Below are 27691 nucleotides of genomic sequence, written 5' to 3' on the forward strand. Positions count from 1 at the left end.
AGACAACGTATGTACAATCCTATTTTGTATTCTGTGTCAAATTGTTTGAATCCGCAATAAGGAAATACAACACAAGATGTATGCCAGGTCTATGAATTTCATGACCTATTTGTTCATGTTGCTATTTAACAATGCCTCTAGTAAGCGCCGGATAGGAGTCACTGTACCGGTCTACCGATTATTTCTGCCGTTGTTCCTACCGCTTCTATCCAGAACCATGTTATCTCTGTGCAAGACCATACCATATGGTAAAAGTCAGCTTCCGGGTACAAACATGAAGGGCATATAGGTGTTATCACTAGGAACATATGATTGATCCACAGGGAAGTTTTGTAAGTGAGGTGGAAGTTGTTAAATTGTGAATTTTTAAGGCAGGGATTCCGAGACACCTTTTTAACATATCTCAAGGAGGAGTTATCTATCGGTCAACCGCTGGCCTATGCAGAGGATCCATTTATTCTTAAGGTCAGGGTGGTCGAGCTCTTAAAAGTGTACCATATACTAGAGTGACTGCCCTTCTGATATCTCCACCACTAACTAGTAAGTTTAATGTGTCAGATAGTTGTGGTTCCCCGTGATCCTGTCCCCATACCTCTCTGATTGTATTTACCAAAGAATTGTACGTCAAGAAGTGCCCCCCATTAATGCAAACGTTATTCCTTTAAAAAGTTGGTAACATGTTATGCATTGTATGTTGTTGTCTATGGAGTTCAGTCCCACCTATGTCTACGGTCTAATGTTGTGGCGATCAGTAATCCTGTAAAAGGCCAGGAGTATGCCCGAGGGTGTTTTGTGGAGGGTACATACTCATGCCAGCAGTGCTGTGCAACCGTTGCCAGTTCACCCATAAAAGTGTTGCCATCCCAGTGATCCAGCAGCCAATTCAAGAATCGGGCATCCCCCAAGTTCCCTCAATATATTTGTTCCTTCAGAGTTACGGATGGAGGACAACCACCTCACGGGCCACTGCAACTGTGCTGCGGCATAGTGTAGCTCAAAATGTGGAGCACCCAACCCCTCTCCATCCAGGGAGTTAGATAATTTATGTAGACAATCTTTTTCTACCTGGGGCCATATCAGGTCAGATAACGGGGAGAAGTCATAGCTTAATCTGGGCAACACCAGCATCTTGCCTATCGCCATCTTGTCCATCGGAGAAAAAGGGAAGGTTTTCCAGAAGGCCAAGGAGTAGTCCAAGACTATCGCCACTGCGCCCAGTTTACCCTCTGTTGGAAATGGCCCTTTTTAATACCACTTGCCCAGCCTTAAACTTCCCTTTCATTACACATAAGTCACCCCTTAGGTAGGCACTAAGTGACCCAAAGGGCAAAGCACTGTGTAACTAAAAGGCAGGGCATGTACTTTTAAGTTTTATTTGTCATGGTAGTGGCAAACAGCCACATTCAATTTCCACTGCTCTGAGGCCTACTCCTCTCATAGGCTAGCATGGGGTATTCCTTTAAACACTTTTTAAGATGTAATTCCTGATTAGTCATGAGTAGCTGCAGCATGTTTCATATCTTTGGGATGATGGTGATAAATCCTCTTAAATGGTAAAGTTAGATTTGACATTACCATTTTAGAAATGCCACTTTTAGAAAGCAGACATTTCTCTCCTCCTACCTTTGCTCTGTATGCTTGCAGCCTGTCTCAAATAAATGTCTGGGCTAGGTGCATTCCCTCTAGGCAGCCACAAACCCAGGAAGGGGTGGGTATGACAGAGGACTCATCTGCATTCATCTGCCTCCTGATAGCCTTCCTGGGAAGAAAGGGAAAGAGGTAGCTCACCCTTACATCTGAATAGGCTGTGTCCTGTCATCAAACAGTTGAAAGCATAAAAGATGAGAGGCAAAACAAAACACATGAAGTGGAGTCCAAAGTTCTTTCTGAAGTACATGATGAGTCTGTTTGTGCAGGAATTCTCTTTATTTTACTTTCTTTCAGCTTAATGACTGAACAAACATATACAGCCGACATGTTTTGCCCAACATGGGCTTCTTCAGGGCAGAATTATTCTCATAACGGTAATAATGTAATTGGTAAGTGACGAGTCCTACCGGAGTCCTACGTCGTTCGTTCAACACTAAATCCACATGGACATGGACGCAGTGGCCGAACACTGCACTTTGTATTTTGGAATTACCTGAACTAAAGACTATTTTGTGTGAACGATGACTCTCAGGATCACAGAGCAGCTTTGCTGATTATTTTAATATCTATTTGCAGTTAACTAGTGTGGAATAAATGACATAGGATTATTACAGTTATGAGAACAATTCTGCCCTGAAGAAGCCCATGTTTGAGCGAAACACGTTGGCTGGGTATGTTTGTTCTATCCTTAAACTGAAAGACAAGAAATAAATGAACATTCAAGCTGAAACAGACTCATCACATACTTCAGAAAGAACTCTGGACTCAACTTCATGTTTTTAGTTTTGCCTCTTGTCTTTTGTGTTTTCAACTGTTTAATGCATGACCATTTGGCAGCTGGCAATTTGAGGAGGGAAATATCGATGCTAGTATTACACTTGTGATTACAATAGGTGGTGCGGTGTCTGAGATTTCCTACCTGTCATTATTTCTTCAGTGTGCCCTGTCATCACACAAAGGACTGATCACCCCAACAGATAGCCTGGCTGACAGGACTGAGTTGCTCACTTCAGAGAAGTCACACCCTACATCAAAGGCACTTTTGGAAATAAGTACCAGGGCTCTGTCCATGCTAAATCAGTACACTACAGGATGGGAGGAACTCTGCTGGAGTAAAGACTGCTGTGCTGTGAGGATTGCCAATTTGCTGTGACTAACTGTTCTGAGGAACCTTTCTGCTTTGCTGAGCTGCCAGCTGATCTCTTCCTTGGTGGGGACAAGGACTAGACCCATACCACTTGAACCCAGAGTGACTCCAAGGGCTTACTTGCTTGCCTCCTATTTTCTTAAATATCAGGGACACAAACAACTTCCTGCAATCCTGCTGGTGCTGCTAGACTAGGCCCTCTGTGAGTCTTACCCTTGCTGGAGGTGCCTCATCTAGTCCTAGGCCTCGAAAGTGGGTTCTGCAACTGATTTCTGCAAAAGCCAACGCATTACCATGACTGCATAAGAAATTCTGCCGCATCACACTTTGACGCAGAGGCTGTTTGGTGACATCGGATCCCCATCTGCACCGCTCGATGATAATATTCTGTGCAGCTCAATGAAAACGCATTGCATTCACTTCAACAAAGCTTGACTGTGATGTAGTAGGCTCTCGACTTTGACAAAAGCTCCATCTAAGGTATTTTTGCAGCTGGACCTGTCTCAGTCCTGTAGCCGGGCTGCCCTCCATCGCGGTCAGCCTAAACATTGAACTTGCACCTGTCCCTTGTGACATCAAGTACCCTTTTCACTACTAGTACCTTCTAAGCATTGTTTTCACATTTAATCTTTAAAAATTCATAATTTGGCTTCTACTTATTGGAATTTGGTCATTCTGGTCTTGTTTTAATCAAATAAATAATCTCTATTATTCTAAACCTGTGTGGTGTTTTCATCGAGTTACTGTAATTTAAGGGTTGCACAAATACTTTACATATTGCCTCTTAAGTTAAGACTGACTGCTCTGTGCCAAGCTATTAGTGGGGGAGCACAGGTTAATTTAGGGTGTGCACCTGACTTACTCCAACTAGGAAGGTGCTCCCTACTTGGACAGGGTACAAACCTCTGCCAACTAAAGATCCAACTTCTAACACGCTCTCTGAATCATCCTAGGTGTAATAATCGTTGAGTGCCAAATATTTAAAAGTGTGATATGGGCATTCATGGCCTTTGACTAACAGTCCCTTGTGGTCAGCCTGCAACACTTGCCAAAGTGGGAACAAGCATGACTTCGCCCAGTTTAGTTGTAGCCCTGAAACTGCACCAAAAACATTTAGCTGAAGCCCAACAGCCATCCATGTGGGAGTGTAGATTAGTTGCGTAAAAAAATTTGATAATACATTAATTATGGCTTCATTATGTGTTTAGGCAACAAAATATCAACATGAATCCCAAACATTAAAAAAAAAAAACCCTACATGGGATTTAATGAATAACTATAAGGAAGTAAGAAGTTGTCCTTATCTATAAGACTGGCTGGGCTAAATTCCATTTAATTACATCTCACGAGACCCTCTAACGCAAATCCCTGCTTGACCCTCAACAGCAGAACAATATATTGAGTTGGCTGGGCAGCAAAACAGGGCAGAAAAGATTTTTTTAAATAACTTACAGCTCAGACAAGGGATTTCACTCCACAAGAAGCATGCTACATTAGACAACACTATAAGTTAACCCACATTTGCTGAAGTACAAGCAGGCTATCACAGTGAGAATCTGAACGATATCTGTTGGTGGACATAATTCAATGTTCTTGGCTCCAGCTAGTACTTCTGCCTGCATGCGGTGTAGCTACATTGATCTTGTCCACCATAGACTAAATCATTGTGGTTAAGGCTATTTCTAAACACTCAAAAGAAAGTACATTGAAGCAATCCTCAAATAGTTGGTTGTAACCATTGAAAATTATGCTGCTGTGGGCTCAGGAAAAAGGTATTATTGAACCTTTTAAATTAGAAGTGACGTAGGTGTTCAAAACAGCCAGTTCACACAAACTTTAGTTTATCTAAAGTGTGTGTGCAGTTCTGACGCACTGCATGCATGCAGTTCCAGAGTGCATATTCCTCTGCAACTTGTCTTTAGACAGCGTGAATCTCTCTAATTGCTAGTTTCCTCAGGTCATGTATGACCCTCTGAACAGGATATTCCACTCGTTTATATGAACCTCTATGCACAGAGTACTCCATTGACTTCCTCTGTCTACCTGCATGATTTTCAAAGTCTGCTCCATCACCTTCAAGGCCCCAAACTGAAGCACTCCTTCATACACACCCAGGAACACTAACTCCAAAATCTTTGGCAGGAAAAAAAAGAATGTGCAAAAAGAATGTGCACAATTTAGATTCTAGAGGCATAATGTAGAACACGTTTGTAATGGAAAACCCTTCACTATCAGGACAAAATGCTTCATATGGGTAGAACTCACCAGTTGGAAATCCTTCACTATAGGGTAGAAAGGTGGGGGTACATCTGAAGGCTGACTCTCCTTTGTTTTAAGTGCTTTCCTTCAACAACTGGAAGATTTTATTCCAGCCTTTCTCCTACTTTTCCTGTTACAACTCAATCTCAGATATATCAAACTATTTTTTTTTAATTACATTTAATTAAATATTTAAACACACAAAACTTCAATCAGCATCTTTTCCTTCAGTAATAATCTATTTAGCTATTGATGGCAATGAAAGAGACCCTCCACACACAGACATTCCTATGGTATCCAAAACTCTTGCTCTGTGCTTCATTGCTTTGGGGCTCAGTTTTCTTCCATACTCTACAAGTGATTCTACATGCATATATAGAGAGAACATAGATATATTGAGATGACCAAACCAACCATGTAACATTAACCATTGAAAGTATATGATAAGAACCCACAAATAGAGGGCAAGGCGCGTATCAAGTTGAAAGAGTTTATGGTGAGAAAAGAAGTACCATCAGTTCCAGCCTTATACTTTGGATATGGACTTGTATGCCATTAAAGAAACCAAAAGACAGCTCATTCTTTTAATGACAGGCCAATGGAACATATTAAAACCATAAGGATTGAAGGGCCTGTCAGAACCCCTTTCAGAGGAACCTGGGGCAAGCAGGAGTTATGGGGCCCAAATGATAGGATAGAACCCTTTAACTCTTGATGACCCAGGGCCCAACCTCTTATGTTTTCAGAGCAACTGGGCCAAGTATCCTTACAGCACTTGACTCTCATTGGTAACATTGGTAGGCATGGACGGAGTTCCCAGAGTTGCACTAAGCGGAACTCCGCAGAGTGGCTAAAAAACTCTGACGCATTACGCGGCATTCTGCATGTGGGTGGAGTTTGCCAGGGGCCTGTTCCCATTGCCATGTGCAACGCTGAGTCCGTCCTCGCATTCCAAATTGCATGCAAATGGCACTATATGTGTCCTCACGTTCCAAATCAAGTCTGGACGGCACCAAGCGGTTTGCATGGGTGCAGCCATCTTGTTTCTCTAGTCTCTGTTATGTTGCTGGGCCTAATTTTCAATCCTTCTTTAATCTCCTTAATCCTCTTCCTATCAAACTTATTTACCCCTCATTATTTTTATTTATTATATTAGTGTGTTTTTGTCCATTTTACATTTTTTAAATAATTTGTTTGGTGCTTTTTGTGACTTTTTGTATTTTTCCCTTACTTCCTTCTCCTTCCTTTTCCTTCTTTTCTACCCACCGATTGCCATGACAGCGGGTCACCTACCTTGCGGGTGGCGCCGCAGCCCAGGTGTGCAGCCCAGGGCAATCTTCAATGAGAAGGAGGTGGCAGCAATGGCGTTTTTTGTGCAATGTTGCCTCCCCTCCATGCTGGTAGTAGGCCCAGGAGTAAATGCTCCTTTCTGGAGCATCTGTTGAGCTGGGGACAGTGCGATGGTTTGTGCGGCACACCAGCCAGGTTCGGCGAACCATCCAGCAGCTGATGTTCTGATGGGTGGATATCTTGGACAAGGAACAGGACCTGCTCGACCTATTAGTCATCGAGATTCCGGGGCTCAGTTAATATTAATTATTTGTTGAGTTTGTATTCTACAATGACAAAAAAAAATCCAAATAGCATGTTGCTCACACTTAGAGGTAAGTTACATTTAGTTTATGTTGGAATATTATTATTTTAGGATTAGCATTGGCAACTCAACAATAGTCGATAGACTAAAAACTAGTACTATATGTGATCTGTTTTAGAGAAGTACAATTATCTGACTATGTTTTGTCTGTCATAATAATTTTGTGTAGATTAACTGAATCTCTAATTTATTTTTTCCTATTTTCTTCATGTCTTACATCAGAACTCAAGGGCAAGAAGTGGGACTTTGCAGAGGGTCCTGGAGTAGCTAGTCAACAGGAGGCTTCGACCACCAGCGCCACTGCTGAGGGCTCTGCTAGCACTAGTAAGTCTTATTATTTATTATTATTATTACCCTAATGTTGGGATTTATGATTGTTGTGGGCTTAGGGTGCAATTTTGGGGTATTGTAATGTTGGTGCTCTGTTCCAGGATCGGAGTTGGTGCCTGGAGGAAGGTGTTGCTGGTGAGAAATAAAGTTGCTCTGACACCCTTACCTGCCGACTTCCTTCCACGTGGCGACGAGGACTGGATGTGAACTCACTTGTGAAAAGCACAATGGATATATTTTTTGTTTCATTCCTGTTATCCCTGCATTATCATTTTTTTTGTCAAATACATGGTTTCTTTTTTGGTAGCTGACGTTTTCCGGTCTCTAGTCTCTACTAGTTCACTTATCTTCTGCTTGGTTGGTAATCTTTTCCTATCTATCTTCTGGTAATGCAAGAGTAAGACCAAGATGAACACATTTTTTGTACTCTACCGTCTACTGTGCAGATTGCAGGCACAAGTAAGCTAGTATTATAAATAATATTCACCATGTTTGTTTGTTGAGAAGGATTTATTTTTCCTGCTCATGCTCTAATAGTTGAGTTCGCAGGAGAGTGGCCGTGGTCATGGACCTCCCCAACCCAATGTTGTGTGCTGTTCTATTCATTTAAACAGTATACCAGCAGTTTTCCATAACTGTGCAGCATGGCTGGAAAACAGATACGAGGTCTTACTTTCATTGTATTTGCCAACCAACCCTATATGCCTTTCATTGGCCTTTATTCAACCTCTGCTTGGCTAACATTGTAAACCAACCAAATGTACAGAGTAATATCTTTGTTAGAAGATACTGCAGTAGTAACCGAACTGTAGTGATGCATTGTGGTTGTAATGTTTTATTGAAAAAATAGGGGAGCCGTACTTGGCATCTAAAATATTATGTATAATGTTTTATTCTAGCCACACAGACAACCAGTGATGCAGGCTCAAGTAGCACCGCTGCAGGAGGAGACTCAGTTGGAAGGAGAGAAGCGGCGGCAGGGACGGGCACTGGTAAGTCACATAATTGCTTGCTTATTGACAATTACTATTATACTCACTAGCTAGTACCAAGGCATCGTCAACTCGTGACCGAGAACACCCCGGCTTTACCAGCTACAGTGGTGGTTGAATTATTATGGCCTTTTCTATCTGCAACTCACCAAAAGCTCACATGTTAAGCATTGATTGCTTGAGGGAAACATGAAATAACATAAGGCTAAAAGAAAGACAAATGGTATATGAGTGAAAAGGGTGGGTGGGTAAAGGAATGGATGGGTGAAAGGAAGGTTGGGAGAATGGGTGGATATTGAATGGATGTATAATAGATTGGAAATTGTGGTTAAAGACTGGATGAGAGAAAGTAAAGCTTAATCATGATGGCTATGGGTGAATTAGAATGAAAGGATGAATGAATATTTGGATTGCTCAGATGAACACGAAAGGCAGCTCTTCTCATAGAAAGGGGCATGCTGCTCTTCTACTTCACTTACTTTGTTTATGTAGGGCTATCAAAGCTATGGTTCAAAGTGTGGGGTATTTTTTATTTTTGTTCTACTCCTTTGACTAACTGTATTTGTTAAGCGAGCCAGTTGTATCTCACCCATCATTCATCACCACCCCTCCTTGCCCAAGGCAGTTTACCACCTATCACTGAAGTGCAGTATGGTTCAATTCATGACTGCAGTGTTGGCTTTGCAATGTGCGTCTGCTTCAGTTAATGCAGCATTTACAAAGTTTTCAATGCACTGCAAACTAAACACACAAGGTGTGTTTCCCTTCTCCCTCCCAGTCACCTCTTACTACTTCACTCCTTTATTTTATTATAAGTTCTTCCATCCCAGCCTACCAAAAATTTAATTGGAAAATCAGTCTCGGCATGTGCCATATTTGATTTAATAATCATGTGAAGGGAAGTGATTCTCAAATATATTTCATAGTTTGCCATGACAGATTTATTTTACACCTGTTCAGATTTTTCCCTTTGACTTCCATCAACTAGATGATCAGTGTAGTGACCCCTCTATCTATATCAAAGCTCTGCGCTACCCGTCTAATCCCTCTATCCTACCCTGCAGGAGAGTAAGTCATTTATTTTTCTTACTTACTGCCCAGCAAACTAATTTGTTGGAAATAATATGTGGGGGTGGGGGTGGCCAGAAAGTAAAGTGGGAGTAAGTGCATGATTTGATGTCAAGTTTGGCATATGGGATACTCTGTGATGAACATGCCAGATACAATCTACATAGCCCATTCTTTTCCCTGTACATCATCTACTTACGGCAGACAGGTTAATATTCGCATTTCATATGTGAGTTATTTGACGTACAATCTTATTTATTATTCATCTGCCTCTTTGGAGGCAGGGCAGAAAAAGAAATGCATTTGGTGAAGAGCAGGGCCATTGGAATTAAAAATAGAGAAACTACAGCTGCCCCAGCGACAATCAGTAGCAAAATACGCAGGGGGATATTCACGAGAACGTGCGATGCCTATCGCCAACGTTAGTCATCGCCATTAAAGTTAACGCCGCCTAACCCTGTTTTTCATCGCCATGTTAGCGTGGTATTCTCAAGCCTGCACTACATTGCGATAAAAACAGTGAACGGCGGAGAAAAAAGGGAACAACACTATTGCAATGGCGATAGTTATCCCTGCGTTAGCAGGCGATACCTGTGGATCGCTTCATCAGTGCCAGAAAACTCCCATCTCAACCCAGGCGATATTGCATTGCTGTGTAAACAGAGGCCCTTTCCCCGACCTCTGTACCCCCGCTCCATTGAATAGACCCTGCCAGCCAGCATCTACAAGTGATAGTTGAAAATACATTCACGAGTGAATGCTGAGGGGTTGGCAGGTTATTAGAAAAAGATCAATATTCAGTTTTCCGGGAAAAAATACATAAAGCAGCTGTTTCTGTAATGTGGACTAGTTATGCACCAACAAGCACGGAATTGTTTGTTTACTCCTTCTGGGTGTGCCCTGGCTGGCATTGTGTATTTGGTTGGCAACAGAAGGCAAATATGGTGGGGGAGCTGAGGGTTGTGGCAGTGAGTGTTGTGACCCTCATGGGTATTGGAGCTGCATGGTCATTGCCTCCATGGCATCTGTGGGTCTTCAGGTGAGGCTCTTGGCTGGGCTCCCTTTCATGCTGTGGGTAGTCGTCCTGCTTAGCACCAGCAAAAGGCAGGTGTAAAATCTCTGGTGCTACCGGGGGTTATCCCCTGTTTTTGCTTAGTTTCGCAGATCTGGCAGTTCGTAGTGAATGTGATGTTGTGGTTTTCTTGTGTGTTTTTGCATGGGAACGCCTACTCTGCATCTCATTACTGTTAGTTGGTGGTGTCCACCGTGGAGATAAATTTGGGGGCAGTTATCGCGGGAATACTTGCGTTGTCTGCAGTTTGCACCAGCTTGTGAATGGGGTGTTAAATTTATCTCCACTTTTGTTGTGGAAATAAATCGGAGTTAACTCCTTGTGAATATGCCCCACAATGCGCTGGCTAACAATGAGCATAACTCCATTATTTTAGCAAAACACACAGCTTGTACTCCATCGAGCATCATGCTGTACAAATTATGAGAAGTAATTTAGTTCTCCACTCAAAGTGTCTGTTTATATTTACTTGCAAAGCCTTTAGAAGAAAAGAAATCAATTCACTGTATTTTTAATCTGGTGTTATTCTGCCCTAATACTTTTCTGCCATCAGTGCTTTTTATGCAAGGCATGTGTGGGTAAAACAAAATTGTCCTAATGACTCTCTTAATCATAATCACATCAAATTCCAATGGCCCTGGGGGACCAGTGATGTACTGCTACTGTGCCACCCACTAACAAAACAATTGTATGAACAGAGCATTATTTACAATTTGTCTGATCTAGACATCCTGCCCACAAGGAAGTGCAGGCAGGAGATAGCGGCCTGTCTACAGTGGAAGAAGCTGGACCGCATACAACAGGAATGCCAGTGGTTTCTCAACTGGGCCTAGGGCAGCTTCTCCCCATCAGCCTCCAGTTTCCTGGGCATCCCTTTGCCGGCGCTGCTGCCAGCTGACATCCACAGCTGCTGTGCCCTCCCACACTGACAACAGCAGGACATTGCTGCAGCACATCCTGCAGTCAGTCACAAGACGCTATAGAGAGTCATCTCGCTATGATGGAGCAGAACCTGGACCAGCTCCGGACCAAAATCTCAAATGTCCTCTTCTAGCCCTTGTTTTCATTTTTTGTTTCGTGGGAGGGACTTGTGGTTGGAGAGGGTGGGAAGGGAGTTGGGACTGGGTTTTATTCTTTGGACAGTTAAGAATTTTGGCCATTGTATTGGGGGTTGAGTCAGTTTGTTTTGGGAGAGGGGTGGGCCTGTTGTGTGGGTGGAGAGGCTGGGTTTGTTTGTAAAAACAAAACACGAGAAACGTATTATATTTTTTTGAAATTCATGCCTGAAGTAGTTTGTTTTACTTTTACTTTGCACTGCTGCCTGAATTTTTTACTCAGCGTGCTTATGTGCTTGTAAGAGTACACCACCTAGTTATTGAGTTATACCTCTCTATCTTGACCATTAGGGGGATCCTGCCCTGACCTATATTGACTACAACAATCTAGATAACCAATTACTTGTGGTCGCAGTTAGTTACTTACTTGCTAACTTAACTAATTCACTTCACTCCATAGCTGTCTTACCTGAATATAGATGAAGCAATAGCAGTGAAGGCATCACAACTTCAGAAGCGAGGTCCCACTTCCTCCCAGGTGAGCTCCAACTGTAAGATTAATCAGAAGGGTTATCCATCGTAGGCAACTAAATGGAAATAAAAACACTGAGTTAGTGGGTTATATCATAGATTTACAAACAATTGACACCAGACTACTACATGATGACACAACAAGAATTCCTGATAGGAAAACATAACAGAAAATGGCAATAGTTATAGTAGTAACTTGAACAATGGGTAGCTACTAGTAACCTACGAAATCCTTGAGTCATAAAAAATGGACTCAAGTCAGGAGTGGACAAACTTATGTTAGGCGTTTATGGCTACCCAACTTAAGGCCTGCATGATGATGCTGACGACTGATGTTTTTAGTTCTATATCTAAAATAGGGATACGTTTTTATGTACAGGTAGGTAATTGAGGCCAGTGTGGGCTATTGTTTAGAAGATTCTGCAGTGAGTTTGTGTTGCTTTCACCACATTCGCCCTACCAGGTTTGATGAATGGATGGGAGCGGGGATTTGGGGAAAGGTTTCACAAAGGCAAACACTACACAAGGACAACATTCAACTGGGCAATGAGCAGCATATCATTCGTCACCAATCTGTTGTGAAAGGAAACACAGGAATGAGTATGACACTGTAAAGTTAAATGCATTGCAAACAGTTCTTCTGCCCCCAAGACCCAAGTTTTCAAATATCTAATGTTCTGTCTTCTAGGTTGGGAGTGAACCCACCCACCCACTACTCCAATTACGATTGTTAAAAGAAAAGTTATATGTATTGCAAAATTTGATGGTGCATCTGCATTCTCCTTAGGAATCGTCATCACTCTTAGGTGCCTGTCCGGACTGGTCCGGTAGGCAAGCAGGGGTGTTGAGCTCAGCTCTCACCTTTCGTTCATGTAGGAGACTAGAAGGTCTGCGGATTTTAATTCGGGGACTGCATTTTGAAGTCAGGCAGAAGGACAGAAGGGAGGTAGGCTTCATGGGGAGTGTCTTTAGAAGACTAGAGGCAAAATAAAAAAAAAGAAGAGGGAGACTCAGAGTTTCACTTTTGCCACCAGTGCAACACACACACACACACACACACATACACATAGCAGCATTTCACACATCAACGCACCTCTCTCCAGTCCACATAGCTGAGTACTAGGCCTCAGAATCATGGTTGACCTTTGAAGTTGATACCTTCTTGCTTATAGCTATTGATGAGGTTGTTCCGCTGCTCCCGCCCTGAGCTCCTCCATACTACTCCTCCTAACTCCGAGTAACTCTGTTCCAGACCAGTCATGACACGTGCAAAATAGACCTGTAGTGCACTTCTGTTGAAGAACAAGTAGAGAAACAGAATTGCAGTATTTTGCATAGTTTTTTGTTTAACTAAAATTACTGTTCTCGTCTCTGAAGAACCAGAAACAAGCATTTGCAATGCAATCAATCTTGCCTTTGGGACATAATAAGGATTTAGCAATGCAGCAAATTGTGCAGATCAACACTGATTAGTCAATACATGTGGTAAAGGAAAAGGGACTAAAGAAAGTGGTGTGCAAAAGGGAGGAGAGAAGGAACAGGAAGATGTTGATAGCATCTTTACAACACCACTGCAATCATACTTATATTTGAGACTTTTTACAGTGTTTTTATTATTTCTCTTGGCATTATTACAAGTGACAATTGCATTACATTACAAGTATCACAAGCAGTGGTTACTAGCTGCTGGCCTTAGACTTGCTAACAGCACTTCAACAAGCCAGACTCAGCATCACAGGAAAACATCACATGTCCATTACTACCAGAGGCATCACCTTCTCCCTGCATGTCTGGCTACACAGGAAAAGAGCTACACACCATGTACGTTGACACAACCGGAAGCAATGCTTCACTGCATAAGCTGCACATTTAGAAGGATTACCCCACTACTTATGAACAAAGCTCAAACAGAACCCAGCCACAACCTCAGACAGATGCCAGAGAGTCAAAAGCTGACAGACAGAGCCCTGGATAGTCAGAACTCTGGGGAGCAAGAGCCTCGAGTCGTCTGATAGTGAGCGCCTTGAGTTCCATGACAGCCAGAACCCCGAGCCCCCTTAGACAGCAAGTGTTCAAGTCCCCCTAGAAAGACCTTCATGGATATTGCGGCTTAGATCAGGAAAGCTTGTGGTTCACTATTGCACCTTGGGGCCATTCTTTTGTTGATATTCATTAGATTTTCATAGTTTTGTTTCAGATTTTTGGTTTATACTATGAGCTATATTCAGAGTATGTGCTATTCTCTGATAAAAGTCCTGAATAAATGTGCACTCTGATATCAAAATTGCTTAGACATTGCGGATGTGGCAATCTCAAAATCTGTAAGGTAAACACATTTATTTCAACTAATTGCTTCAGATGCTTTTGCAAGGACCAGTAGGGTTTTCTTAAATAGACAGGTCAAATATTTTCTTGTTTCCTTTTAAAGATATAAAGCTGGGGTTAATGTTAGCACATTGAACTTTGATAGCAAAAGTAGTTAAAAATCCCTCATTGTTGGCTCTACTATAAGCTGCATACGGTTTCCTGTAAATATGCCCGTCATTTAGCAGTCCTGCATTATATATATTTTTTATTCAGCAATACATTTGGCAGCTATAATTATTTTGCAACATTGTCAGTCCCTAGCCAGTGCTGTGGAGTGCACTTCTGCCTGACAGGATGACATGAGAATGGTAAAACACACATCCATTTGGGGAAAGTCCGTTGTTGATCTGCACACCATTTGTAGCCAGGGCTTGCCGCAATATCGTGCACATAAATTAAGGGGAATTAGTGTTTGATTTTATCTGTACAGTTTGGCCCATCCAGTGAAGTATGATGTGCAGAAAAAAATAAGCAGGTCTGGAGTTCTAGTTCTCCCCCAAGCAATTACTTCAGAAGGAAGGAGGAAAGGGCCAAGGCCTTCTCTCTGATGCTGCCATCCATAACACCCTAGTAGCAATGTGAGGCTACATGGGCAACTATCGACGTTGGTGGGTGAAGGGGTTGGAGAGTGTCAGGAGGAGGCTGTGAGAGATCCATGAGTCAGAGCCCCAGTGAGAGGAAGTGTCTTATGGTGAACTATGGTGAACCACGCCCGCACGCCGAGTGAACCGGTGACTAGCTTATGTAGTGAGCATGCCAGATATTTTAGCATACTATCCAGCCTCGCACAGTGCATATTTACTGGCACATACATGCAAAAACTTTATTGGCGTAGCTGTTAAGCTACGAGGTTTAACAAGTGAGATGCTTTGATGACCCTTTTATTTCAGTGCAGAGCTGCTCAGGCGTCATGATTTAAACATTTGTTTCTTTGTGGTGGTTCGCTGTAAGGTTGGGTAAATACTGCTGTCCGGGGCTTCCCATGCAAGCCACAACAGGGCTGAAGTGCAGCTCAGGCATTTACAGATCAACTTTACATACTTTCATTATAGCAGGCGGAAAAACTTTCAGTAGAATTCATTTGTGCTGAAAAGCGCTTTGACGCCTCGTCAGGGGTATTAAGCGCTATATAACTACAACTGCAAATACAAGAATGACTAAATCACTTACACTGCACTTGGGCTCGCGAGACATGGGAGTCGAGAGGAGTGCTTGGCTGATATCAAAGGGAGTATTGCAGGGAGGCTATGAGTCACATGGTGTTTTTGACCCATGCGGCTATAGATAAGCCCACTGTGTTTGCGCTGAAATAAAAACAAGAAAAGGCTCACGGTCGACCATGAGGACCCATGTGTCAGAGTACGCTCCACGGAATCCAGCGGCGGTAGAAAAAAGGCTCCACCTCCTGATATCACCAACACCCTGGATCAATAAACAGGGTTTTCGAGGGATCAGGCGAGGGAAGGGTAAGGAAAGGAACAGCAAGGGAGTTAGGACCTGTAACAACAAAACAACAAAGGAAACAAAGGCATTAGACATGTGCTTACAACTCTACTCTCATGAATTCTCGCTAAAAGGCTATTAGTGATACCTGAAAATGATGAAAGAAGGAAACTCCCCCCTGAAGTCTTCAGGAGCCTTTATACCGTTCTGTAACACAATACCACAAGCATTAATGACATTATCTTCCCCACCTTCTCTCAGACACTCTGCACCAGCACTATTAACACCACACATACCACAGGCAAAAACCTCCTCTGCCTTGCTTGGGGGAAGTGCGTTCCTTGTATAAACTCAGGAAAAACCAAAAGAAAGGGGTAGCATCCACGAAGCCCCCTCCTGGGGTTCTACTAGTCACTACCGGTTTAGTCACCGCTATTCACTGTACAAAGGTGTTTGTAGGGGTTTGTTCAGAGCTCCTTGTATCCAAAGGTATCCAACCCCTGAGAGTTACCAATGTCACGCATAAAGCACACCCGGTAACGAGCAGTTGGAATCACCGCCCCGCTCCGCTGCGCGTCCAAACTCAAAGGGAAAACACAACGAAAGAGAAGTCTCTGCTTCCTAATAACCTAGGCTTAGAACCGGAACCGCCTTTTCGGATTCCGTTACCAGGGGTTTCCAAGAAAACCATGTCCAGAAACCGCGAGAGCTAACCTGCTCTATTGCGGTACTCACGATTCGCAGCAAATCCGGCCTTTGAAGTCCTCGCCGGTGCTCCTAACAGCCAAAGTCCTCCGGATACAACGCTGGCGTCCTCACCGGACACAACGGAAGTAACAACAGAATTACGCGCGCCGGTTCTCGTCATCCGAGCGCCTTTATCCACACTTCCGCATTGGCCTCATGGGAAATGTAGTCTTTGCCTCGGGAATCAGCGAGGTAGGCGCCGCTGTGCCCGATTCCTGACAGTAGATCCCTCTTCCTAGCGCCTTCCAGGTCCGGGTTTCCCCGGAAAACGCCGATGGAATGACCGTACCGCAGCAGGAGCATGGACGTTGTGCTGGTGTTCCCATGAGTCATCCTCAGCTGTGTACCCCTTCCATGCTACCAAATACCATAGCGCCCCTCTTCTCCACTTGGAATCCTTGATGCTTTTAACTTCGTATTCCCATCCCCCATCACGCAACACCGACGGTGGGGTCCTTCTGCGTGCACCAATGGCCGGTTTCAGGAGCTGACAATGGAACACCGGGTGGATCCGTAACGAACCGGGCAGCTTTAGTTTGTAGGTCACCGGATTTATTTGTTTGACAACTGCGTATGGGCCGATGAATCGCGGATGGAAAATACTCCTTAATTTGAACCGGATGTTCTTGGTGGATAGCCATACCCGATCCCCCACCTGATAGTGTGGCCCTTCGCTCCGATGCCTGTCTTCCCATTTTTTATATGTCAGCTTGGCCCGCTGTAAATGGGTCTTTATCTTGCGTTGTACCTTATGTAGGTTCTTCATCTGTTTCAGCACCGATGGCTGGCTTGCTATTTCTTCTGGAATCGTGATCGGCAGGATTCGGGCGTCGTAGCCAAAGTTGGCGTGGAAAGGGGAATCGCCAATAGAACTATGTTTGGCATTGTTATATGCTAGTTCTGCCATCCACAATAGATCAACCCAGGATTCCTGTGCCTCTTTTGCATAACACCGGAGGTATTTCTTTAACGTTTGGTTCAGGCGTTCTGTCTGGCCATCGGTCTGTGGGTGGAAGCTCGTTGATAAGGCAGATTCAATGTGCAGGGCCTTGCACCACATTCTCCAGAACCGGGAAATGAACTGGGGTCCTCTGTCGGATACAATCACTTCCGGGATTCCGTGTGCTCTGATAACATTGCTCAGTAGCAACTGAGCAGTCTGACCAGCTGTGGGTAGATTTACACACGGGACGAAATGCCCCATCTTTGTGAGTCCGTCCACTACGACCATAATGGCGGAATACCCTTTCTCAGGAGGCAGTCCTGTGATGAAATCAAGACTGATGTTTCGCCACGGTAGCCTGGGGGTCGGCAAAGGTATGAGCTTTCCTCTCTTCCTAGTGTTTTCCGTCTTGGCTCGGGCACATTCCTCACACTCGGTAACCCAAGAGGTCACATCTTTGTTCCAGAACTTCCACCAGAAATGGCGTTGAATCAACTGTACGGTTTTCTGGATTCCGGCATGTCCTGCCAACAGAGACTCATGGCACCAAGTAAAAGCCTTCAGACGGAGTTCCTTGGTGGGAAGATAGAGCTTGTTTCCCTGAAAAGGCAACCCATCACGCACTGTACGCCCTTCCTCCTTCTGAGCCCACTCCTGCCAAGCGTCCTTGGTAGCGTGTCTTCTCACGCATTCCAAGAAATTGTGTATTGTAACCGCACATAGCACCTTGGCTGGATCTATGATGGAGTCTGGAGTCGTGCGTTGTGCGGTGTCACCTATCGAGTCCTGCCGAGACAAAGAATCTGCCTTGCGGTTCTCCACTCCGGGACGGAACGTGATCGTAAAATCATAGCCTGCAAAAAAGAGCATCCATCTCATTTGGCGCTGAGAGAGATGTCGAGCTGTTTTCATAAATTGGAGGTTCCGATGGTCCGAATACACAGTGGTGGGGTGACTGGCCCCCCACAGGTAATGTCTCCACTCCTGAAAGGCTTTTTTGATAGCTAAAAGTTCCTTTTCGGCAATGGTGTAGTTCTTTTCTGCCGAGTTTAGTTTCTTTGACAGATAGGCCACAGGGTGCAGTTGTCCGGTGTGTTGATTCCGTTGTGACAAAACCGCACCTATGGCTTCCTCGGAAGCATCTGCTTCCACTATAAATGGATGTTCTGGTTGGGGATGCGCTAGCACCGGGGCCGATGTAAATGCTTGTTTCAGAGAGCGGAAAGCCTCTTCTGCTTCCTGTGACCAATGAAAAGAAGTGTCCTTTCGTAGAAGACGAGTAATGGGGGCAGCGAGTTTGGAGAATTGCAGGATGAATCTCCTATAGTAATTAGCAAAGCCCAGGAAGCATTGCACATCTCTGACGTTCTTCAGAGCGGGCCATTCTTGTACGGCCTGAACCTTCCTCTGTGCCATGTGCAGGCCTTCTGGACATAGCATCACCCCCAGGAATTCCACACTGTCCACCCCAAACTCGCATTTGCTCAACTTACAGAAAAGTCCATGCTCCCGCAGTCGCAACAACACTCGACGTACATGACTAACATGGTCCTTGACCTCTTTTGAATAGATGAGGATGTCATCTATATACACGACAACAAACAGATTCACATAGTCCTTTAACACGTCGTTTAGAAAATACTGGAATGCCGCCGGGGCGTTGCAAAGGCCAAACGGCATAACAGTATATTCAAACAACCCGAATCTGGTCTTAAACGCCGTCTTCCATTCATCCCCCTCCCTGACGCGTACCAAATGATACGCTCCTCTTAGGTCTAGTCGAGTATAAATAGATGCCTCCCTTACTTGGTCAAGCAAATCTGGTATTAGGGGCAATGGGTATCTATTCCTTACTGTGTTTTTGTTTAGTTGTCTATAGTCCACACATGCCCTGAGATCTCCATTGGCCTTAGCTATGAAAAATAGCGGAGAAGCCGCCGGGGATCTAGAAGGTCGAATAAATCCTATCTTTACGTAGTGATCCAAATATTCTCTCAAATACTTTGTTTCCGGCACAGATAATGCATACACCCTGCAGGCTGGAATTTTGGCTCCCTCCATTAGATCAATGCGGCAGTCGTATTCTCTGTGCGGAGGCAGTTGTTCTGCATTACTCTCGCTAAACACATCACTAAATGAGGCATATTCCAGAGGCAACTGCGTTTCTTTCTCCGCTGCTGTAGCCACGACATGTGGATGTGTTAACTCCTTCGCAGCTGAGAGATCTAAAGGTACCAGATGACTTATGCATTCTTCTGACTGAAACCGGATGGTCTTGGTTCTCCAGTCGATGGTGGGATTGTGGTATCGCAACCATGGCATACCCAAAATGACTTCGTATTGAGGTGCCTCAATAATATTCAAGGACAACTCATCTAGGTGCTTCTCCTGTTGGACTCTGAGAGCCAAACAGACCAGTTCCGTTTGCTCTATGATTAAACCAGAATTTAACGGTTTACAATCCACCGCCAGTACTTCCTCTGGCATTCCCTTCACTACTCTTTGGAGCTTAAGTTTCTTTACCAGGCCATCATGGATAAAGTTTCCGGTGGCCCCGGAGTCTATCATCACCTTCACTGGGTGGCTCTGTTGCCGGCTTTCCAAAATCATGTGCAGCACTATGTGAGACTCAATCTCCCTAACGCTAGTGGTGGCCAAAGAAGGTATCTTCCAACCCTTTCCTGCAGCCTGTTCCTCCGCCGGTCCGGTGGGGAGCGTCGAGGACACGGCTGCACTCTTGTTCCGAGGCCAGACCCCGGCCTGTTTTGGTTTAGAAGGGCATTCCCTCACGTAATGACCCCCTTTTCCGCAATACATGCATAACCCATGCACTGGTCGATTTTCTCTTTCTTCTCTTGTCAACGGGGTTCTAACCGCCCCTATCTCCATTGGTTCCGACACCATCACCTGAGTGTCCACCTGTCGTCGAGGGTTTCTCTCCGGGTGACTGAGCCCTTTGTCCCACCGCCTTCTATCCCCCCCTCTAGCGGCCATGCGGCCGTCCAAACGTAAGGTTAGACTAATCATTTCCTTGCAGGTAGTAGGCTGGGGATCTATCTGGGCCAACACGTCCTTTAACTCGTCCCTTAAACCCTGATAAAACAAGGACATCCTTTTCTCCTCTGGCCACGCCGTCTCAGGTATGAGCCTGTTAAAAGTAGTGAGATACGAGACCAACTCATTCTTCCCCTGTTTAAGTTCAAGAAGCTCCTTATCTGCACTAAACGTGGTGGCCCTTCGGTCGAAAACCTTTTCGAATTCTTCTCTAAAGGCATCCCAATCGGACAGGACTGCGTCGTCATTCCGAACCAATGGTACGGCCCAGTTGGCCGCATCCCCTACCAGGTAGGATATAGCAAAAGCTACTCGTGAGTGGTGTGTAGGGAACGAGGCTGGCTTACAAGAGAAGTGCAGCAGTATCTGTGTCAGAAACACCTGTACCTTCATCGGGTCTCCGGCGTATCTCTCCGGACTAGCCAAAGGGATAGGCGGAGGTACCGTGACCTGTATCTGAGATGCCGCCGTAGAGGCGTCAAACGGGTTCCTAGACAACCTCTCTACCTTATCTCTTAATGCAGCAGTCTCTGCCTTGGAGGCAGCCAATTCCTGTTGCACCGACAACAACGCCTGAAGGACATCGTCCATGGACGCCATTTTTCACCACCCCTGGATTGGGCAGAGCTAAATTCGTAGGCGCGTAATTCTGTCAGAGTACGCTCCACGGAATCCAGCGGCGGTAGAAAAAAGTCTCCACCTCCTGATATCACCAACACCCTGGATCAATAAACAGGGTGTTCGAGGGATCAGGCGAGGGAAGGGTAAGGAAAGGAACAGCAAGGGAGTTAGGACCTGTAACAACAAAACAACAAAGGAAACAAAGGCATTAGACATGTGCTTACAACTCTACTCTCATGAATTCTCGCTAAAAGGCTATTAGTGATACCTGAAAATGATGAAAGAAGGAAACTCCCCCCTGAAGTCTTCAGGAGCCTTTATACCGTTCTGTAACACAATACCACAAGCATTAATGACATTATCTTCCCCACCTTCTCTCAGACACTCTGCACCAGCACTATTAACACCACACATACCACAGGCAAAAACCTCCTCTGCCTTGCTTGGGGGAAGTGCGTTCCTTGTATAAACTCAGGAAAAACCAAAAGAAAGGGGTAGCATCCACGAAGCCCCCTCCTGGGGTTCTACTAGTCACTACCGGTTTAGTCACCGCTATTCACTGTACAAAGGTGTTTGTAGGGGTTTGTTCAGAGCTCCTTGTATCCAAAGGTATCCAACCCCTGAGAGTTACCAATGTCACGCATAAAGCACACCCGGTAACGAGCAGTTGGAATCACCGCCCCGCTCCGCTGCGCGTCCAAACTCAAAGGGAAAACACAACGAAAGAGAAGTCTCTTCTTCCTAATAACCTAGGCTTAGAACCGGAACCGCCTTTTCGGATTCCGTTACCAGGGGTTTCCAAGAAAACCATGTCCAGAAACCGCGAGAGCTAACCTGCTCTATTGCGGTACTCACGATTCGCAGCAAATCCGGCCTTTGAAGTCCTCGCCGGTGCTCCTAACAGCCAAAGTCCTCCGGATACAACGCTGGCGTCCTCACCGGACACAACGGAAGTAACAACAGAATTACGCGCGCCGGTTCTCGTCATCCGAGCGCCTTTATCCACACTTCCGCATTGGCCTCATGGGAAATGTAGTCTTTGCCTCGGGAATCAGCGAGGTAGGCGCCGCTGTGCCCGATTCCTGACACCATGAACGCACAGCGATGGCCAAACAAAATAAACAATGAGTGAAATCGGCTGAAAGGGAACAAAGCACATAAAGGTGGGACAATTACAACAAATGCACCAATAACAAGCCACCATTTCTGAATGGCACAGATAACAACCAATGGCAATCGGTGGGTGTGGCGAAAGCCCACACAAGAGATATAACAGGTCTTGCAGACAGCACAAGTGATGTTGAGGCTCAACCTAAAAAGTAGATGACCCTGCAAGTAAATCTGGCTAAGTGTGAAAGGGCCAATCACCTTCACGTAAAAAATGATCGCCCATCACTCAGGACACAAACTTTGTGAATCAATCATTTCAAGCAAGATCTCAAATTACAGTTCAACACCCTCCCTGACTGTCTGCCACCACATGACTCATCAATCATCACTCACACATACACTCAATCACCATTGAAATAGCTGTAGTTAAGTCTTCCAATTCAAGCACAGGTATTTAAGGTATTAGGTATTCATCTTTGACACAGGCAATACATTGGACTTTGGTACTGGCACTCTTGTATATCAATGATCCTCTAGGGCAGCCCTGCTAATGTTAACTGATGCAAAAAAGGTTAGGGGGCAGGCATTGCCTCCAATGTCATGAAGGAATTGTGGAGGCTTCTTTAATGCACACTGGCCCAACTTCAATCTAGCAATCTATTTTTATAAACAAATTGTGGGGCAGCATAAATTACTTTTTTTTGCAAGGATAGAAGTTCAATGAGAAATAATTAAAATGTTCGATGGGGACACTGACATACTTAGTTTGGAAGTATAGTTCGTCCTCAAACTCTGGTTCATCCAGAATTTGGTCATCTAACATACTTGATTCTGACTAATTATTCTCCTCCTCTCCCTGTGCTGTTTCAGGAACAATGTATTTGCATAGTCAATCTCTCCATGTTATGAGGCCAAAGACTGGTCCTTCTCACTGTGACATCTTCACCAGCTGCACTGAACACAGGTTCAGAAAATACACAGGCTACAGGGCAAGCCAGATACTTTATTGCCAGCCTGCTAAGCTCTGGGCATTGGTGCATCTTCCCAGGCAAATCATCCTGATACTCCTGGAACATCCTGTGGATGGATTATTGGTGATGCCACTTGCTAAACCTTTTTTGCCATCGCCTCAGCACTGGACTTAAGCCCTTTCAATTGAAACCAATGCAACGCACAGGTTGGGTATGGTCCTTCTGTTGCTGTTGTTGCCAGTTTTCTGGTTGATGGTGTTGTTGGCTGCTGTGAGACAAGACTGCCCTCTCTGGAAGTTGAGGGCATCACCCCAGAACTGGTCGCTCAGGCCTCCAGGCTTGCTGAACAATCCACCTCTTCTATTTTGAAACATCCCCTTCAGAAAAAAGAGAGAAAGTGGGCAGAATTTTTTTGTGTGCCATGGATAAAGTAGTGAGGCACAGATGCACTCTTTGGATGCGATTATGTCATGTTGCAGCCTTGCCTTACAAGCCAATCGAAGGTTGAAGCTCTCAACCAAGCCCTGTGCGGGGGCGGACCTTTCAGAAACCTGCTTCACCTGGTCTTATAGCCGATGCAACAACAGGATAGCTTGGCCCATTATACTGTTTTTTACTTGATAACTTACTGTGTGAAAACCTCAAAAGGATGTGGTATCTGTGTCAGGCCTTTAAGTAAGTAAGTAAGTAATCTCTTTATTGCTTGATTAATAAAAACCTTTGCAATCAGCTACAAAGTAAAACACATGTGCAAAGTGCATAAAACAGGCCCTTTTATAATGATAGTTAGTTAAAATTCATTTAAGAAATTAAAAATTTTCCATAAAAATTGGCATACAGTACGAACAGTAAGGTGCAATGGGTGTCATGAAAAAGTACAATATGTCAAATTTAGAGTTCATTCTCCTAAAAGATCCTAGAGCAGTGCAAGTTTCTAAAATTGGCTTTAAGAGTCATGACCAAGCTAGCATTGAAATCTAAAGGTGGTCATCCAGAAGTGCATATTTGCCAGTTGTAGTCAGCAACGGCAGTATCGTCGTGCACCCAATTCCTTACAGCCCTTGCCAAGTAACTCCTGTGTTGGTAAGTGCGCTGGTTCCTAGGACCACATTACAAAACCTCAAATAACACAATGGATTTGGGAATTTTATGTCGTAGTAACCAACCCACAAAAAAAGACAATTTAAAAATCCCAAGGAACAGTAGTTCTAAACAGTAAGTACCACAGTAGATCTCTTTTAAGAAGGATTCCAGTAAGTAGCTAGGAAATCGGTGAACCTTGGTTGAGGACCGATTTATTAGAGTACTGCCGGGGTTAGCTTTGTTTTTACAGCGCTCATAAAGCGGACAAAGCTGCAGGCCAACTGCACTTCGCCTCCCATGAATCAAGCCTTCACCACCTGTCTATATGTTCGTATCTGACTTTCAATCCGGCGCGGCTTTATTAGCTGTCTTCGTTCCTCGTCTAAGCCCTTGCAAATGCACAGTAAGTGTAAGACATCCTCTTTGATGTCACCACATAGTCTGCAATGATTAGTTGTGTCTGTGCGCTTCCATGGAGGGAGGTGACACTTTACCGGTAAGATTCCCAACCTCAGGACCCTTGATCTGAATGCTAGTGGCACCCATAAGATTTATAGCCCATGATATTCCGCTAGCAGGACACCTGGGCCAGAACAAGACTTGGGACAGAATTGTCCCTCACTTTCACTGGCCCCACATGTCTGAAGACACTAAGGAGTTTTGTCACTCCTGTGTGACCTGCCAAGCCAGTGGCAAGGCAGGTGGAACCACAAAGCCACCCCTGATGCCACTACCTGATGTGGGGGTTCCCTTTGAGAGGTTTGGGATTGACATTGTTGGTCCCATGGATCCTCAGACAGCATCTGGGCACAGGTTTATACTGGTGGTGGTGGGCCATGCCACCAGGTACCCAGAAGCAATTCCCCTATGGACCACTACAGCACCTGTGGTGGCAAGAGCTCTCTTGGGTGTATTCTCAAGAGTAGGCTTTCCTAAGGAGTTAGTCTCTGACAGAGATGCAAAATTTATGTCAGGTTACTTAACTGCTATGTGGAAGGAGTGTGGAGTGAACTGCAAGTTCACCAAACCCTATCACCCACAATGCAATGGTTTAGTTGAAAGATTCAAAAAAACCCTAAAGGGCATGATCAAAAGTCTCCCAGAGAAGCTTAGGCGGAGATGGGACATTATTTTGCCTTACCTATTGTTTGCCGACAGGGAGGTGCCACAAAAGGAGTTTGGTTACAGCCCTTTTGAACTTTTTTTGGCCATCCTGTCAGGGGTCCTTTGTGTCTGGTGAAGGAGGGATGGGAGGTACCTCTCAAACCCCCTAAACAGGACATAGTGGACTATGTACTTGGTCTCCGCTCCAGGATGGCTCAGTACATGAAAAAGGCAACTAAAAACCTTGAGGAATTACAAAAAGCCTGGCATGACCAAAAGGCTGTACTGACTGTTTACCAGCCAGGACAGCAAGTGTGGGTGTTGGAGCCTGTGGCCCCAGCAGCCCTCCAGGACAAATGGAGTGGCCCCCATACCATTGTTGAACAGAAAGGGGAGGTCACCTACTTGGTAGACCATGGGACCCCTAGGAGTCCCCACTGGTACTTCATGTCAACAGACTAAACCATATGTTGACAGGGCAGACATGGGCTTGCTCATGGCTACTGATGAAAGAAAGGAGGAAGACAGTGACCCACTCCCTGACCTGCTTTCTCAGAACCCTGATGATGGCTAAGTTGATGGTGTAGCCTTGGCAGGCAGCCTCACTGCCCAGCAGCAAACTGACTGCAGAAAACTTCTCAGTCAGTACAGACATATGTTTTCTCTAACTCCAAGTCAGGCCACCTGGTGCACTCATGAAGTGGACACTGGGGACAGTCTGCCTGTGAAGAATAAGATCTACAGGCAACCTGACAATGTCAAGGACAGAAGTCCAAATGATGTTGGATTTGGGAGTTATTGAACCCTCAGATAGCCCTTGGGCTAGTCCAGTAGTCATGGTACCTAAACCTCACACCAAAGATGGCAAGAGAGAGATGGGGTTTTGTGTAGATTACAGGGGTCTCAATGCAGTCACTAGGACTGATGCGCAACCCATCCCAGGGCAGATGAGCTAATGGATACTTTGGCCTCAGCCAAGTCTCTAAGCACATTTGACCTGAGAGCTGGCTACTGGCAGATCAGACTAGCTGATGATGCAAAGACAGCATTTTCTACCCCTAGTGGGCACTATCAATTTGTGGTAATGCCCTTTGGTTTGAAGAATGCAGCTGCCACTTTCCAAAGGTTGGTGAATCAAGTCCTTACAGGCCTGGAAGACTATAGTGCAGCATATCTAGATGATACTGCTGTCTTTAGCTACACCTGGGAGGATCACCTGGTCCACCTGGTCCACCTGAGGAATGTTTTGGAGGCCTTGCAAAAAGCAGGCCTAACTATCAAGGCTACTAAGTGCCAGATAGGGCAGAGTCAGGTTGTGTACCTGGGCCACCTTGTAGGTGGAGGCCAGGTTCAACCATTGCAGAGCAAAATCCAGACCATAATTGGCTGGGTTGCTCCCACTACCCAGACTCAGGTGAGAGCCTTCTTCAGCCTGAATGGGTACTATAGAAGATTTGTCAAGGGGTATGGATCAAAAATGACACCCCTGAATGACTTAACCTCTAAGAAAATGCCCAAAAAGGTTCAGTGGACAGTTAGCTGTCAAAGGGCATTTGAAGATCTGAAGCAGGCCATGTGCACTGCTCCCATTCTGCAAAGTCCTGACTACTCCAAAAAGTTCATTGTTAAACAGATGCATCTGAGTTGGGGGTAGGAGCTGTACTGTCACAGTTGAATGATGAAGGTCAGGATCAACCTGTAGCTTTCATAAGCAGAAGGTTGACCCCCAGAGAGAAACATTGGTCAGCCATTGAAAGGGAGGCCTTTGCTGTGGTTTGGGCTCTGAAGAAGTTGAGACCATACTTGTTTGGTACTCACTTCATTGTTCAGACAGACCATAAGCCCCTCTTATGGCTAAAACAGATGAAGGGTGAAAATCCCAAATTGTTCAGGTGGTCCATTTCCCTACAGGGGATGGACTATACAGTGGAACATGGACCTGGGAGTAACCATGCCAATACAGATGGACTCTCCAGATTTTTCCACTTAGAACATGAAGACTCAACTGCTCAAGGTTAATTTAATGTCCCTGCCTTTGGGGGGTTGTGTAGGAGAGTAGGATCTGCTTCACATGTATACCCTCACTTTTTGCTGGTGTTTCACTGTTTTTCGACTTTAGCCTGGCTGGGACCCTGCTACGCAGGGCCCCAGTCTTGCTGCTTCCTCTCCAAAATGATTACCTGTACTTTAGGTACACCACAGATTGGATCCTGAGGTACCCTTGTGAGTCCCTAGTATATGGTACGCTATGTACCCAGGGCATAGGTACCCCAGAGGCCTACCAGTGGCTGAATCATGTATTATGCCACCCCTGGAAAGCCACCCAAAATGACACCACAGGTCTGCTACTGCATCCTGGGTAAGGTGGTGCATGCATAGGTTACCAATATCACTTTATATATACACACATATAAACCTATAAGTCACTGCTTTGGCAGGCCTTATCAATCCTGAAGGCAGAGTGCTTGGTTCTTATGTGAGGGGTGCCCC

At 44.9% G+C, this 27691-nt stretch overlaps 1 protein-coding gene across 3 annotated transcripts in view; it reads left to right on the plus strand.

Moving 5' to 3' along the window:
* The window catches only part of LOC146839630 (uncharacterized), an 812224-nt gene that overhangs the window by 340880 nt on the left and 443653 nt on the right, over positions 1–27691 (plus strand). Inside the window, exons 7-8 of one of the 3 annotated variants that reach the window (XM_085651718.1) lie at positions 6933–7034; positions 7940–8032. The exons of 1 other annotated variant lie outside the window; for it this stretch is intronic. In XM_085651718.1, coding sequence (XP_085507844.1) covers positions 6933–7034; positions 7940–8032 — 195 coding nt within the window. The remainder of the gene's footprint in view (positions 1–6932; positions 7035–7939; positions 8033–27691) is intronic. One more of the 3 variants, XM_085651719.1, reaches the window with a different exon arrangement.

This window comes from Triturus cristatus, chromosome 4_1, assembly GCF_964204655.1.
Source record: "Triturus cristatus chromosome 4_1, aTriCri1.1, whole genome shotgun sequence".
Lineage (NCBI taxonomy): Eukaryota > Metazoa > Chordata > Amphibia > Caudata > Salamandridae > Triturus > Triturus cristatus.